The following is a 17695-nucleotide window of genomic DNA, read 5'->3' on the forward strand; positions in this document are numbered from 1 at the left end:
TTGCACCACTTTACGATAACCCAGTAAAGTGAACCTACAATCCAGTCCTGTGATGTAACTGAAATTGCAAATTGTAACTACTAAGTGTTCTGTTCAGTTAATGTAATTTAAATTCCTCTGGTAAATTTGAAGTAGTCCAAACATTGCTGTTCGTGTATGAACAGGCGCCAAGTTTCATTCATTTCCCTCTCTGTGTTCACCCTTCCTTCATTCTGTAACTGCCTCCAAAACTAATCATCTGAGATTTCGGTGCTCCTCCAGTTCTGGCTTCTTGCATGCCCATCATAATTTCCATCTTTTGCAACCACGTCTTTGGTTGTACACTCTGGAATTTCTTCCTCAAACTTCTCTGGCTCTGTACCTCTCTTGTCCTTTATCTTTTACCTTTTCAAACATGCTTTTAGTCAGCTGTCCAAACATCTTTTTATGTTGTTTGTGCCAAATAACAGGTTCTGTGAAGCATCTTGGGGTGTTTTAGAACTTTAAAGCCACTATATAACTGCAAGGTGCTGTTGTTATGAGATTAAGACCATTGATTCATGCTGGGCACTGAGCCACTCTAACCAGTTGTCATCAGGTACCTTGCCTACAGTACAGGATTTTGTTCTGCAGTCTCCTTCCAAATAGGGAGTCTACATGGCGAAAGAAGTAGCGAGATGTGACATTTTTATCCAGATGGATATATCTGCCAATGTGGAGTCCCATAAAACTGGCACTTTTTGTCCAAGCATTAGGATAAGTCAGCCAGGTGACTTAGGATGACTTGAAGTTTATTGAGAGGAACACAACGTTTATTAGTTACAATTGTTACAGATTTGGAGATGCCGGTGTTGGACTGGGGTGTACAAAGTTAAAAATCACACAACACCAGGTTATAGTCCAACAGGTTTAATTGGAAGCACTAGCTTTCAGAGCACTGCTCTGAATACCTAATGAAGGAGAAGTGCTCCGAAAGCTAGTGCTTCCAATTAAACCTGTTGGACTATAACCTGGTGTTGTATGATTTTTAAAATTGTTACAGAGGTGAAGTGTCATTTCAACATTATAGCAAAGAAAGACTTTGTCTCAGATTATATCCACATCATTCCATTTGTTATGCAACAGGAAGCGAGTAGTATGTTATTATCATGTTATTTTTAATCCCCTTACACATTTGGGGATCTTTCTATCCATTCTCACCTGATCTGACTTAGATTGAATACCTTCCAGCTCTGCAGACACAATGGGCACCCAGTTTGCATTCCACTACAATAGTTGGCATGTGGGAGCGGCAGAGTGACAGCTCTCAATAAGACATATTATTCATCTTACAAATTATAGAAGACAGGCAAAGTGTCATGGGGGGGGGAACAATTTTAATTCCTATCTGGTGGTACCATAATGCTGGAAACAGGCTCCTGAACATCGGACATGGCATCATTTCTAATGACCTTTCTGCATGAGTAAAGTTTGATGTAAAACACACACACACAGACACACAAAGATCATGTGCTTCTTGCCAGAAATGACTGCAGCTAGGAAGAGTAGATCAGGGTTAGAGAAACCAGTCAATTGTTTGAACTGTATGCTGTATACAGACGTCTCAGGCTGGAAATGTCAGTCAACTGGAACAAATAGAAGTTCGATTCTGAATCAGGGACAGCACCATAGCAGAACCATTGACCAGTAATATCTTAAAACGCACAAGCTAATTTATAAAGTGTACATTCTTCTCATCCCCCCAGTACATGTACTGCAGAAGACTATTCAGGTTCTTATCTGGATTACAAATGAATAGTAAAGGGGGAAAAGAAAACACAAATTGCTGTTCGCAGTTTTAACATGCAGGAATTCCATCATAATATTCTGTATAATTGTGCTGAAATATCACTGTACTCACGATATGAAGAATTAGGTATACATCTGAATAGCTGAAATGAATACAGAGTCAGTGAATATTCCTTCTTTTTTGATACTTCCTTCCTTAATTCCATGCCTAAAATCCTAAAAAGAAAATCCCATAAAAAAAAACAAAAACTGAAGGCTCCCGGTGTTGTACCTTGTAATTCGCCGAGGTTCCATAAAACTGGGGGAGTCTCTTCTCCTTTTCCGAATTGGTGAGTAGCTTCTGGAGCGGCGACGATGTCTCTCAGCCTCAGAGTCATGATGTCTTGCTCCAATGTCACCATCTCTTTCTCTGTTACAAAGAGGAAAGGACATGGATGACCACACAAGCAGAATTTGAAGACACTCTCTGCCATCTCCAACTCCTACTCTAACTCACTGCATCTCATTTCATCTTGTGGTCAACTGTCCATAAATATTAATGCACCAGTTCCTTTGATGGGTAATTGAAAGCCCAAGGTGGAAATGAGCAATATATAATTATTTGAGCTCTGCTCTGTATTTGGTCAGATTACCTCAGCTAGGTGCAGGAATAATTAGGAGGGGATTGCTACAAGCTTGGAGAGAAGCAACTTAAAACTGCAAAAGATCTCACAACTCACCATTAAATGACAACTCTGGCAACGGGGGACGGAACGGAAGTGGACCTAGCTCTGATGTCCCCATAGATGAACAACCTGCTAACACTTAGTGCCCAAACTTGAACATGGGTGAGCACTTAGGCCATACTAAATTGCCCATAGTCTCCAGGGATGTGCAGGCTAGGTGGGTTAGCCATGCGAAATGCAGGGTTAGAGAAGGGGTATGGATCTGGGTGGGGGTGCTCTCCAGAAGGCAAGTGTGGACTTAATGGGCTGAATGGCCTGATTCCACACTGTAGGGATTCTATGATTAGGGGCTGTAACATGTTAGAACAATAAATATATCTGGTGATATTCAGTGTTCAAGCTGAAACAATTTTTCTACAAAAGCTGAACTAACATTAATGGAAAATCATAAACCAGGGAATGTTCAGTATTAGTTGTGCTGGGTAATGCAGTGTTGGGTTAATTAACTCTTTCAAGTCAGTATTCTATGGGTTAAAGATTTTTAGAAAATCGTAGAACTAAATAAATCATAACTTTTTAAAAAGACAGGTGATTTAAAATATATATATTGTGGGCTATTGTGCTGTTATCGGTGTTTCTGAGGCCAAATGTGGAAAGTGATAGAAACCAAATGGCACAATTCAGGAGAATCTAGAGTCGTAGAGTCATACAGCACAGACACAAACCCTTTGGTCCAACCAGTGAACGCTGACCATAATCCCAAACTGAACTGCTCGCACCAGCCTGTGCTTGGCCCATATCCCTCCAAACATTTATTATTCATGTACTTATCTAAATGCCTTATAAACATCGTAACTGCATCCACCACTTCCTCCGGAAGTTCCTTCCACGCACGAACCGCTCTTTGTGTTAAAAGGTTGCCCCTCACGTCTTCTTTAAATCCTTCTCCTCTCACCATAAAAATATGACCCCTGACCTTGAAATCCCCCACCCTAGGGGAAAGACACCTGCCATTCACCTTCCTTACAGCCCTCATGATTTTATAAACCTCTGTAAGTTTACCCCTCAGCCTCCTACGTGAAAAATGTCCCAGCCCAACCAGCCTCTCCTTATAACTCAACCCTCCATTCCCAGTAACATCCCGGTAAATCCCTTCTGAACCCTCTCCAGCTTAATAATTTCCTTAGTAATAAGTTAATAATAACAAAAATAATAACTCAGATTAGATTCCCTACAGTGTGGAAACAGGCCCTTCAGCCCAACCTGACCCTCCGAAGAGTAACCCACCCAGACCCATTTCCCTCTGACTAATGCACTTAACACTATGGGCAATTTACCATGGCCAATTCACCTAACCTTTGGACTGTGGGAGGAAACTGGAGCACCTGGAGGAAACCCACGCAGACATGGGGAGAATGTGCAAACTCCACACAGACAGTCACCCGAGGCTGGAATCGAGCCTGAGACCCGGGTGCTGTGAGGCAGCAGTGCTAACCACTGAGCCACCGTGCCACCCACTTAATAGTAAGTCATCTCACATCTCAGTTACAGTCTGACTAAGTGTTGTGATATCTTGCGCATAATAAAGCGGTGACTTCAGATTTACTTTAGGAAGTTGCACAAAATACAAAAGAACCAGTGCATTTTTATAATCCAAATACACTGCCTGAAAGAGTGGCAGAAATAGATTCAATAGTGATTTTCAATAGTGAAACCAAATACATACTTTCAACCAGCTAGCACAGGTAGAATGGGATGAATGGCCACTTTGGTGCCTCAACTGGCCCAGAGGTATGAAGCACCCTCCTGCCAGCACCCCTGCTGAGGGTAGAATACTCACAGAGGCAGGTAGGTATGTATAGGTGATAGGCATGGCATCTAATTCTATATGCTAACTGCTTACTACTACACCCCTGGTCTTGGCTGTAAATTTCAGCCATTTTTCTGTCATGGGTCAAACTGGGCAGCCTTTAATATGATGCAATTACTGTGCTGCTTCTATAATCCAGCAGAGGGAGGCAGCAAGCACTTTGTATGGCATTGTTTTGTATCAAGGTTAACATTTTGAAAAGTGCACAAAAGATATTTGAACATTCACAGAACTGCACTGCAGCAAACAATGGGACCTGATACCAACAATGACAAGGAATTCGTCATGTGTTTTATCAGATTTCAGTGCAGCTTTAGGACTACATTAGTGGAGTTGGGATCCATATGAGTAAATAAATGAAATGGAATAGATTTTTTTAAAAAAATCACGTTGTAAATTTGACGGAAACACAGAAAACACTACAGATACATAGTGAATACATACAGATACATTTAGGGAGGGAAAAGACAAGTTTCAAGTGAAGAACTGGAAGAAAGGTGAACCCATCAATAAGACAGACCAAAGTAAAATTAAGAGCATGGGGATTGAAGACAACACAAAGGCCAGCAACTATTCTCACCTAATGGAGGTGAAATTAACAGGATAACTGGCCAGCTAGTCAACTGGCCAGCTAGTCAGAGAGCTCATACGAAAAAATGTTTCCATTGGCAGGTGGGTCAGTAACTACAGGATTTAGATTTAACACAATCAGCAAACAATCCAGAGGGAAATGAAGACAAATGCTTTTACACAGCTAGATGTTATGATCTGGAACTCACTGCCTGAGAAGGTATTCAATAGGAATGTTCAAAAGAGAATTGGCTAAATAATTGAGGGGGGGAAATTGCAGGGTTATGGGAAATGTGCAGAGCCTTGAATTGATTGGATATTTGTTTCAAAGAGCTGATATTGGTAAGTTGGGCCAAATGACCTCATTCTGTGCTGTATGATTCTAAGAAAATGTGGAAAAAGTGGCTAATGATATAAGAAGCTCAACTTGGCAATGAAACATATTTAAAGTAAACTGATGATAAAAGCTACATGGTATGGCAGCCATAAAAAAAAGATAACATATAAGAAAAATAGCTCCCTACTTGGAGAAATGCATTGTACTTCATGGAATGGATGCTGTAAGTGCCTTTGTGTGCAATCTGTGGCAAGCTTTAACAGACATCACCTGAATCATGGTGTCAGGAATGTCAGCTGCAAAAGGTATGGGTTTTCAGAGCTATACGAGAGCCAGCTACTGAAAGAAGTAGTTTAAAACAAACAGCAATCTGCAACTTTGAATGACTAGTTGAGTCAAAATAGCTGTACATTTTCCACTCCTTACTGCTATGAAAACTGTGATTTATGTATGCATAATTAAAACATATGGCACAGTGGCTCAGTGATTAGCACTGCTACCTCACTGTGCCAGGGACCTGGGTTCACTTCCAGCCTTGGGCGACTGTGTGGAGTTTGCACATTCTCCCTGTGTCTGCGTGTGTTTCCTCTGGGTGCTCTGGTTTCCTCCCACAATCCAAAGATGTGCAAATCAGGTGAATTGGCCATGCTAAATTGTCCCATAGTGTTCAGGGATGTGTAGGTTAGGTGCATTAGTCAGTGGTAAATGTAGAGTAATAGGGTAGGGGAATGGATCTGGGTGGGATATGCTTCGGAGGGTCAGTGTGGACTTGTTTGGCCATATGGCCTGTTTCTACAATATTTAGGTCTTTGGTTTTGAGTTGTAACATATTGTTTTTCATGTATCTGAAATTAATAATTTACTTACAGTTATTTCTGCAGTCAAGGTAATTTATTTTAAAACCATTTTTGACACCTGGCTTTAGAGTGAATGGGTTTTTGTTCACTGTGAGCTTGCTTATTTTAGATTGTCTTGTGACCCAGCAAGGTGAATAATAGGGCATCAAGGTTTAATACAGACTTCTGGAACTTTCTTTTAGCAGAAGGAAAATAGCTTAGAGAAGGAGACTTTTGTTTTCTGTATTACTTTGAGTTTTGGGTAGTCCCGTGAAGTCCTTGAATAGGAGTGCTGTATTAGTCCTGTGTTCCTGAGAAGGGATGGATATACAGCGAAAGAGGTTACCTTTCAGCAAAGAGTGAGTTTACTCCCAGAGTACAAGTGTTGTATAGACCCCGAAGAGGTTACTTAAAGCTGATTACATTTAAGCTCAAATGCATAATGGCTCTATGAAGAAGCTATCTAAAGTTCCAGTCTAAACATTGATGTCACAAGTGATTTAAACCAATCAAAGTATTAGGTACAGGCACTCTGGCGTGAGTATTGAACAAATGATGTTTTCACTTCTGTACCAGAAATGTATTTTGTGTACCATACGAAAGCTGTTTTATTTCTTTTAAATTTATGAAGGGGTGTTTTGGGATTAATGTGATTATATTTTTACTGTTTTCAAAATCTTTGAACATATTTTATAAGTAGATGGTTTGCTTTATTCTATTATATGGTCTTTTCTTTTGTTAATAAAGTTCTGTTTTGTTCTGAAAGCAAAATCTGCAGAACTGTGCATGTACGTTTCAGTAAGAGATCACTTTGTTCAAACTAAACAAAATAAAATGTGATCTATCAACCCGGCTTTCAGTCTGGGATCTGACGTGTCCAGTAAGAATATCAGCTGGGATCATAACCAAACGAAAGGAGATATGAGACAAAACTGATATGTTTTCAACTCAGCAACAAAATAGTTAAAAACAACCTGAGCAAATCTAAGTGACCTTTCAATCAGTGCTGGAGAATAAGTGCTGCGAGCTGTCTCTCACTGAGGAGCAGAAAAGCCAGTCTGCAGAGATTCTGAAGGCCTTGAATACACACTTTGAACTCCATATTAATGTTACTTATAAACAGTATGTGTTCAACATCAGAGCTCAGCAGAAGAAAGAGACTACTGATCAATAAGTAACTACACTAATATATCTGGCTGAATCTTGAATTTGGGCAACCCCCCTCAACTCTATCCCTGTAACCCTGCATTTCCCATGGATAACCTATCTAGTTTGCACATCCGTGGACATTATGGGCAATTTAGTATGGTCAATCCACCTACCATGCACTGGATTGTGGGAGGAAACTGGCGCACCTGGGGAAACCCACATGGACACAGGGAGACTGTGCAAACCCCACACAGACAGTCTCCCAATTCTGGAATTAAACCCATGTTCCTGGCACTGTGAAGCAGCAGTGCTAACCACTGAGCCACCCTGTCACCCCAAGGTATTGAAGCAAACTGAATGGTGCTACCTCAGATAGAGCAAGAGTGACTGGCTATTGTCTTTGCTTGTGAGCATTTTACTCAATACCTTTTGGAAGAAACAATGTGACAGTGGAGTCTAACAATAACCAAGTTCAAAGCATCTTCCTCAAACTGCTTCTATCTGCTACAAAGCATCTGCAGAGTTCGTTACGCCTTTTGCAGAGATACCATCTGGACGTGACATACAAGCTAAGGAAACAGATGTACACTGCTGACGTACTGATGAGACCAGGGCTCCCATTGAAGAAAGGTGAGGATGCTAATACAGAATATGAAACTTCCCAGACCAACACATGAAACAACAGCTTGATATGCCCCTGGGAGTTATCCACCCAACAGAGATACTGAATCTGAAAGACAAGCTCCTTGCTCAAATCAAGCAAACTACACAACAACATGCAACTGCCCGAGTGCAGCAGGAAGCAATGCTGAAAGGATGGCCTGAAAGTATTAAAGACACAGTGGTTGTTATGAGATTATTTGGCATGTAGAGATGAAGTGGTAGCCCAAGATAGCATCTTGTACAAAGGACATAGTCACTACCCCTACTGAGATGAGAAGACATTTGCTGAAGTGCATCCATGAGATGAGTTTCCTCTCAATAAGGCAAGAGAAATGCTCTAATGGCCAAGCATGACCAATGAGATTAAGGAACACAACAGCCAGTGCATTGCTTAAAATGTGTAACATGTTAAGCAAGCTAAAGAGCCACCATAACACATTATCCCAGTCAGATCATAGCTCAAGCTTGTAGATCTCTTCACACTTGCTGGAACTGACTGTCTTATCACCATCAGTTATTATTTTGCAAGTTTGAGCAGCTGGCATCAATGACTATAAATGAGATTGTAGAATGCCTAAAAATACACTTCAGTCATTACAGCGTTTCCAGACGTTGTGATGAGTGACAATGTTCCTCAATTCATGATTGAAAAGTTAGGTCACTTCATGAAGGATTGGGAAAATTCAACGTCAGACATCAAAGGTGGTACAGTGGCTCCGTGGTTAGCACTGCCGCCTCACAGTGCCTGGGACACAGCTTCGATTCCAGCCTTGGGCAATTGTTTGTATGGAGTTTGCACATTCTCCCCATGTCTGCATGGGTTTCCTCCGGGTGCTCTGGATTCCTCCCACAATCCAAAGATGCACATGTTAGGTGAACTGGCCATGCTAAATAGCCCGTAGTGTTCAGGGACCTGTGCATTAGGTGCATTAGTTAGGGGGAGTGGGTCTGGATGGGTTACTCTTCGAAGGGTCGGTATGGACATGTTGGGCCAATAGGCCTGTTTCCATACTGTAGGGATTCTATGAGTCTAAATTCACACTATCCTCAGTCAAATGGAAAGACTGTCAAAATTGCTAAAACGCTACAAAGGAAATCAAATTCAGCACAGTCTTGTAAAAGGCAATTCTTGTGTGGAGAATCACACCTCCTGAAAGCATGTAAAGTAGGCTGGTCTAAAGGGTAAAGTCATGCTGCATCCAAACTATTCTTCTAAAAGGGAAGAAGCACTAAAACCAGAAATAGTGGCAGGCATGAGTAACAAAATCGAGGCAAGACGACAGTGTCAAAACTGTTTAAATCAATGCCGGAGCTGAAAATTTAAGAGCCATTCAAAGTGTAAACCTGCACCATTTTGAACAAGAGTTAGCCCACATGGCAACTTGGGACCTGTGCTGAGCAGTTGTCACTATGATTGTATACAGGGAATGCGGTCAATCAGATATATTGCCATTCACTTATAAGTAGATAGGATGTGCTTTCATTGCAGAAAGCTCATGAGGAAGATCTAACCACCTGCACAGAGTACAGATATCCACCGATCCTCAGCAACAGAAAGGGATCATCAGTGATCGTTACCATGGAAAAACCACTCTCCATAACTGGAAAAGGAACACCACCATAGGAAGAAGTCCATATCAGGGACAATCAATGACAGTGCATGTGCACACCATTAGGAAAGCTCCACGATTTAAAGCTATGCAAGCTATAAATATACAAAGGCTAACAAAAATGGAACTGACTGGAACTAACAGTCGTGATAATTTTCTTCATGAACATGTGGAACTTATGACTTAAAATGATAATGCAAGCCACTTTCTTGGGATAAAGGGGATGTTTAGTGAAACTTGCTGTACTGGCTGGCTTGCCATAGTCATGTGACCTGTCCCTCTGTTGTAAATGTCTTTGTGTGCAGTCTGTGGCAACCATCAAAATACATTACTTGACTGTGCTGCTTGTTCCACAATATTTTTAGTTGCCTTTATTTACCTTCCAGCTTGAATGGAGGCTGTACAACAGAGTCATTATTCTACAGGGTAGATAGACAAGCTGTGTATTTGTGGCACTGATGGTTTCTTTCCTCTTCCCTTGGCTTTGTAAAGCAATGTGTGTGAAGGTGTTAAATACTGGTGTCACAGTGGAATCAGTTTCCAGCAGCCTAGTTTTTCAAGGCTATGGGTGAGCCAGGAATGTAATGTTCTGACAAGCTGGCTTGGATAGCTTTTCTCCAGTTGGACAGAAAGGTCCAGGATCAAGGGCAAGTAGCAACCTTTAACCTTTTAGGAAGGAACTAGTTCTTTTCTGATTGTACTGAGTCTTCTACATTGAATAGATTAGTTGTACCTTGAATATGCTGGGTTTATTAATCGTATGTTTTGTCTTCCATTTCCTTACACACCAAAGATTAAAGACCATTTAATGAAGGTGATTTAAAGATCTTGTGCCATATACACACATAAACTAAGCCATGTTTAATTGTATTGAGCAGATTCAAGAGACTCTGACTGCATTTTTATTGTGATGTAAATTGTCAGTGCTTCACAGCTCCAAACATTTGCAAACTTATTGTCATATTTCTTACTACTATTTTGCTTTCATTCCACTTCCAACAGCCAAACTATTAGGTAGGATAGACAGCTCCTCAAACAAGGTGCAAATTCTAGTTTCAAGCAAAAATGAATGGTTAAATTCAAAACTAGGCCAAACAATTTCAGGAGAATATGCAATCAAAGAATCCCTACAGTGTGAAAACAGGTCTTTTGCCGCATCAAGCCCATGCCAACCCTCTGAAGAGCATTCTCCCCACCCCCAATTCCTACAACCTTGCATTTCCCACGGTTAATTTACCTAGTCTGCACATCCCTGGACGCTATCGGCAATTTAGCATGGCCAATCCACTTAACCTGCACATGTTTGGAATGTGGGAGGAAACCATTGCACGTGAAGGGAATCCATATAAACATAGGGACAACTTGCAAACTCCACACAGGTAGTTGCCCAAGAATAGAATCTGACCCAGGTCCCTGGCACTGTGAGGCAGCAGTGCTAAACACTGTGCCACCCCAATATCCAGCAATGAACTTAAAAGTGGCTCCTTGACTGCTCCAATTGACAAGACGAAAGAAGAAGCTCAGACTGAAAGGAAGAATAGTAAGTTTGTTTCAAGTTGCTGTTTTAAACTGCTCTCCATTGAAGCCTGGCATTTTGTGGGACTGTGTTCACATTTTCGTGTTTGGAGTTTCATTTTCAAATTTTGTCATTCTGGGTGTCACATAGGGTCTTGTGACCTGATTAGTGCCATTTTGGAGTGGCCTCTCCCCTTCTTGACCCTACCCTCTTACTGACCTCTGCCTTGCTGCTGACTCTCCCTGTCACCAACCCTCACTCTCACTGTCAACCCTTCCTCTTACCATCTCTCCAGGGCTCACGATTTATCTCCTCTAAGTCAAAGTTACTGTTCTTTTCTCTTGCCATTCATCTCCAGGTCTCTTGCTCACAGTGGATTGGAGGTTAGGGAGTGAGAAGGTCAGACAGAGGGAAAGGCAGCAAGTTGGAGGGCCAGTGAGCAGGAACAAAGGCCGGCAGAGGATGCAGCAAGCAGGAGGTAAGTAGAAAGTTAGCAAGTTTCTTCTATAATTGGTGGATGAAATAGCTTTTCAAATAAGAAAATTTTATAATGTAGGAAATTACCAATGTATAGTATTTCAATTTACAGAGTATAGTGTTTTAACTCTGCTTTCTCTCCATAGATGCTGTCAGACCTGCTGAGTTTTTTCAGCAACTTCTGATACTGTTTCTGATTTCCAGCGTCCACAATTCATTGATTTTTTTTGTTTAAGATTTTGTTGGATGGCACAAACCTGGACAGCTCCTTGTGAGGCGATGACCGTGACTTGCTGCGCCCATCTCTCTTGTCATGGGATCGGGAGCAGGAGCATGACAGAGACCTGCTAGAGCTCCTGGAGCTGCTCTTGCGGCGAGGGCTGTAGGAAGAGCTCTTCTTCTTGTCCGAGTTGTGGCTGCTAGGCTGTTCACGTTTCCCTGGTGACCGAGTGCGGCTCTTGTTCCTGCTTGTGAAATGGCTTCGATGGTGGCGGTGTGGTGTCTGCCTTAACCTGAGATAATAAACAGTTTTTGTTGTTTTATCACCAAAGAAACAGGAGAAGGAAAAGGCCATCTGGCCAATCCAGCTTGTCCCATACAACCATCACATCTTGTACATTAAACAGACTTCCTAAGTATCACTGAAAATGCTTCAAGATTATCACCAGCAATGAAAGGTTAATCTTTTAGACACTGCTGTAATCAGACCAGGGGAAACATTGGGATATGAAAAAACAAAAATGGATTTCTTTATCATTTTCTTAAAGGAAATTATCACAATGTGCGTAATAAACCAAAATTCCTCTTATGGGTATATTACATCCATAATTACAAATGTGTCTGGATACAAATATGAAAGATATTTCATGCTGACTTTTGAATGTTTTATTGAGAAACTAATTTTCCTTCAGTATTGCAATCTGGTCGTTTGCAAAATTCTCACTGTCTTTCTAGCCAAAGAGGGCAGGATAGGAATTGCTTTGACAGGTCGGGCAGTATTGCATATTTGGTTGTGGAAGAGCAGACATTCTGGCTACAAGATAAGCAGGAGTAATTGAACCTCAAACATCTTTACCCTGAGGCTGCTGGCTACTAACCCAGGAGATCCTTCCTTGACCTGTCTACTGATACCTACATACTTCCCAATATGGAATCTCTTGGAATCAGAGAAAACTGTACCAAACGGATGAATCATTCAACGATGTGAAAAGTCATTACTGCATTTGGTTTATGTTCGGGTGGGTGTTTCCAAACTGTTCTTGGTAATGTGTCAGAACAGTAGTTTAACTGGCCACACATACAGTTAAAGAACGGACAGAAATTTTGTCAACCAAAGGCAATGTATTGATCACTTCCTTTAGAAAAAGAGCACCAGTTGAATTCTTTAACTGTGACAAGTTTAAGAGTGTAAAGCATCATGGATGATGCCTGTAACTTCACAAATGATTAAACATAGTCAAGTGAGTCTTGAAAAGCAAAGTGTAATGCAGGGTCCTGGGATCATTACCCCTAATTTAGCAAACACCGGAAACTCTCCTTACATACATCTCAAGTAGTATTTGTTCATCACCAAGGGGGCTAGATAGACCCATAGAGTCATGCAGCACAGAAACAGACCCTTTGGCCCAACCTTCCATGCTGACTAGATTTCCAAAACTAAACTAGTCCCATTTGCCTGCTTTTAGGCAATATCCCTCTAAACCTTTACTATCCATGTACCTGTCCAAATGTCCTTTAAATGATGTAACTGTACCTGCCCCTACCGCTTCCTCTGATAGTTCATTCCATATGCATCACCCTCTGTGTGGAAAAGTTACCCCTCAGGTCCCTTTCAAATCTTTTCCCTCTCACCTTAAAACTATGCCCTTTAATCATTGGATCCCTACAGTGCAGAAACAGGCCACACCAACCCTCTGAAGAGAATCCCATTCCCTTACCCTATTACTCTACATGTCCATTGACTAATGCACCTAACCTACTCATCCTTGCACACTACGGGCAATTTAGCATGGCCAATTCGCCCTGAACCTGCACATCTTTGGACTGTGGGAGGAAACTGAAGCACCCGGAGGAAACCCACGCAGACACTGGGAGAATGTGCAAACTCCACGTAGACAGTCGTCCGAGTCTGGACTCGAATTCGGGTCCCTGACTCTGTAAGGCAGCAGTGCTAACCACTGAGTCACCATGCCGCCCCTCGTTTTGAATTCTCCTACCCCATGTAAAATACTTTTGCTGTTCACCTTATCTATGCCCCTCATGACTTTATAAACCACTATAAAGTAACCCCTCAACTTCTTATGCTCCAGAGAAAAAAAGTCCCAACCTATCCAGCCTCTCCTTATAAGCCAAACCCTGTAGTCCTGGTAACATCTTGGTAAACTTTTGCTGCGCCCTTTCCAATTTAATGATATTCTTCCGATAGCAGGGTTACCAGAGCTTTATGCAGTATTCCAAAGGTGGCCTCACCAGTGTCCTGTACAGCTGCAATATGACATCACAACTCTAATACTCAATGCACTGACTAATGCAGGCAAGTGTGCCCAACATCTTTTTGACCATCTTGTCTACCTGAAACTCCACTTTCAAGGAACAACGTACCTGAACCCCAGGTCTCCCTCTATGACAACACTCCTCAGGACCCTACCATTAACTGTACAAGTCCTGTCCCAATTTGTTTTAGTAAAATGCAACACTTTGCATTTGTCTAAATTAAACTCCATCTGCCATTCCTCGACCCATTGACCCAGCAGATCAAGATCCCGTTGTACTCTTAGATAACTATGTTCACTGTTCACTATACCACCAATTTTGGTCTCATTCGCAAACGTACTGACCATGCTCCCTAAATTCTCATCCAAATTAGTTATATAACTGACAAACAATAGTCAACCCAGCACCAATCCCTACAGAAAAATGCTGGTCACAGGCCTCCAGTCTTGAATGTTGAACTAGTTTGGTGCTTCACCGTTGGATTTTTTTCCATGTTATTTTTAGTTACCTCGTTGATTCCAAGGTTTATCTGCCCCTGCCTGAGGCAGCAATTAGATGTGCTGTGGGCTCATTTTCCCAAGGCAACCAGCAATCCTTGAATTAAATTTCTGTGGCTGTGGAAAACCTCACAGTGCACAAAATGAGTTGTAAACATGCAACTGAAGGGAGAGTCACGGACATCCAGGGCTACTTGCAGTGCATTTCCATGTTTGATATTTTCCACCTTTCTCATTTTTATCGCCCCTCCACTCTGGGAAAGTGAAATTAATGTTACAAGTGGCTGTGTAGAGTAGTAGCATGTCATAGAAATCCAGTGGAAAATTCTGCAATCATTTTGATACTCGGTTTAATTTGATCACTTTGAGTATCTTTGTAAATTACATAGAGCGAAAAATAACACACTTGTCTGTTTGAACAGTGTAAAGAAAAATGTCTTTGCGTGCTTTTAAGTGAAGGTGGGCACATAATGTAGGAACCAAGATGGAATAATTCAAGCTGGATAAGAGGAAGCATGAAACTCTGGTTTGAAGTGAAGGGTTGTTCAGAGGCTCTGTGCCAGTGAGGGTGCTCCAATGCACACTGGCATAATGACTGAAAGATAATAGTTGGATAACTGGGGCAGGCTTTCCATTCTCATACATGGATACATTGAATCCATTATTTTAAATGAACAGAAAATCAGTCCCTGGTGGCTATATGACACTCCTAACCTAATTTTCCTCATTTCATTGGGGTCTCAACGACCTAGTGAACCGGGTTTGGAAATCCTGCTCGAATATCTTCAAAAGAAAACTAAGAGTTACGGGACTTTGTTACAACAAGCAGAGATTAACCAGCATCTGATTTTGGGGGTGGGAGGCACGAGTGTTAATGTTCAGTTGATAATGTTGTTAAGGACATGTAAGTGATTGGTATTGTTGATTAGGGACTGAGAGCACAAATAGGGGCTCTTGTGGCCTGGGTTGAAGTCCCACCTTCTCCAGAGATGTGTAATAACAGGTCTGAACAGGTTGATTAGAAAATATCTGGGAACTCAAATAGACAGTCAGCTGGGATGCTGGGTGGATGGTTCGGAGGCGGTGATGTGTAAAGTTGTGTCCTGTAAATTAACCTACTCTCATGGAAAAGATCTGTGTCTCATTTTGTACTTCTTCACCCAGCTTAAATCCATTTAACAATGAGCTTCATGTTCCATCAACCCCTCACTGGAGGCTGTTTCCACACATTCGAGTGGGAAATTCACTTGACGAAAAGATTAGAGAGAGCAAGGAGAATAAGCAGAGGTGCAGGGAGAGAAAAGTATTATACTGCTTTGAATGAATACAAAATCTGGCCAGTGACAAAGAAAGATGTGAAATGTATGAGAATCTGGGTTAGAAAGAAAGTAATTGCATTTTTGCAATACTAGTCACACTTTCAGGATGTGACAAGTCGCTTCATTCAAACCCTCAACCTGAAATGTTAACTCTGCTTCTCTGTCCACAGTTGCTGCCAGACCTGCAGAGCTTTTCCAGCAATTTCTATTTTTGGTTCTGATTTACAGTATCCACAGTTCTTTTGGTTTTTATTACATTGAAAGATACCATTCTGCTCCAAAATACTGAACTGTAAGTGGGTGAGAGAGGTGCCATGGTGATGAGGTGAGGCTTGTGCATATTCAATTCAGCCAGTTTGCACTAGTTTCATATTTCATGTTAAAGACTGGGGAAATACCAGCGCTGAGATAACTCAGAATGAAAGAGCTGGTTATAAAATGGGATGATGCAAAAACCCTTAGATTTCTAGGCCTTACTAATTCCACTTTGTTTGTACATTTTTTTAGATTCTCTACAGTGTGGAAACAGGCCCTTTGGCCCAACAAGTCCACACTGACCCATTTCCCTACATTTACCCCTGACTAATGCACCTAACACTATGGGCAATTTAGCATGGTCAGTTCACCTAACCTGCACATCTTTAGACTGTGGGAGGAAACTGGTGCACCCGGAGGAAATCGACGCAGACACGGGGAGAATGTGCAAACTCCACACAGACAGTTGCCTGAAGCGGGAATTGAACGCGGGTCCCTGGCGCTGTGAGGCAGCAGTGCTAACCACTGAGCCAATAAAAGTCCAAGAACTATAATCACCTTGTGCAACAAGGCAAATATTTCAGGCATCAGTGCCAAAACTTCAATGAGAAAAACCTTATATCATGAAGTGGTGCCTAAGAAAAAGTGCACTTTAACATAACCCTGTATACGAGGCTATGCAAAGAGTTGGCTGGGTTTAAACTTCTCAGAAGTTTTTTGCTCATTGCCAACCCAACACAGATGAGTCAAAACTAACATGGCTATCATCAATTCAGGGCTGAAAATGTGTTGCTGGAAAAGCGCAGCAGGTCAGGCAGCATCCAAGGAACAGGAGAATCGACATTTCGGGCATAAGCCCTTCTTCAGCCCTTCTCCTGTTCCTTGGATGCTGCCTGACCTGCTGCGCTTTTCCAGCAATAAATTTTCAGCTCTGATCTCCAGCATCTGCAGTCCTCACTTTCTCCTCCTATCATCAATTCAGGAACAATCTGCACAAAGTGAAGAAATGGATGGAATAAAGACTTGGTCCTTTTACATTTTGAGTGTGATTTGTATTGAATGTACGTCAGAACTATATGCCCAGCAAAGTATATTAATTCCTCATCTGGACAGATGTTTGGGCAACACCTCCCTTGGACAATGCTTGAGAACAGGGGCACTCTCTACCTGCTTAAACATATTATCCCATGTTATAGTAGATAATCGTGTGGCAGCAAAACATATCTATTGTTGTGGTTCTGTTAGCCGAACTGGGAATTTGTGTTGCAGACGTTTCGTCCCCTGTCCCCTGAACCTTCACCAGAACGAAGGACCCGATACCCAGCATGAGCAAAACCAATGTAGTATACAAAATCCCATGCAAGGACTGCACAAAACACTACATAGGCCAAACAGGAAGACAGCTAACGATCCGCATCCATGAACACCAACTAGCCACGAAACGACACGACCAGCTATCCTCAGTAGCCACACACGCAGATGACAAGCAACATGAGTTCGACTGGGACAACACTACTATTATAGGACAAGCCAAACAGAGAACAGCCAGGGAATTCCTAGAGGCATGGCACTCATCCACAGATTCAATCAATAAGCACATCGACCTGGACCCAATATACCAACCACTGCAGCGGACAGCTGGAACTGACAACCAGAAGCGGCAGGTACAAA

General features: G+C 41.9%; 1 protein-coding gene across 8 annotated transcripts in view; it reads right to left on the minus strand.

The window, feature by feature from the left end:
- Positions 1-17695, minus strand: part of srrm3 (serine/arginine repetitive matrix 3) — a 772181-nt gene that overhangs the window by 14528 nt on the left and 739958 nt on the right. For 6 of the 8 annotated variants that reach the window (XM_043718790.1, XM_043718791.1, XM_043718787.1 and 3 more), the window contains 2 exons: positions 11718-11972; positions 2039-2176 (listed from right to left, as the gene is read on the minus strand). In XM_043718790.1, the coding sequence (XP_043574725.1) occupies positions 2039-2176; positions 11718-11972 (393 nt within the window). Of the gene's footprint in view, positions 1-1879; positions 1911-2038; positions 2177-11717; positions 11973-17695 lie in introns of all 8 variants that reach the window. The other 2 variants (XM_043718793.1, XM_043718795.1) reach the window with 1 other exon arrangement.

This window comes from Chiloscyllium plagiosum, chromosome 28 (genome assembly GCF_004010195.1).
Source record: "Chiloscyllium plagiosum isolate BGI_BamShark_2017 chromosome 28, ASM401019v2, whole genome shotgun sequence".
Lineage (NCBI taxonomy): Eukaryota > Metazoa > Chordata > Chondrichthyes > Orectolobiformes > Hemiscylliidae > Chiloscyllium > Chiloscyllium plagiosum.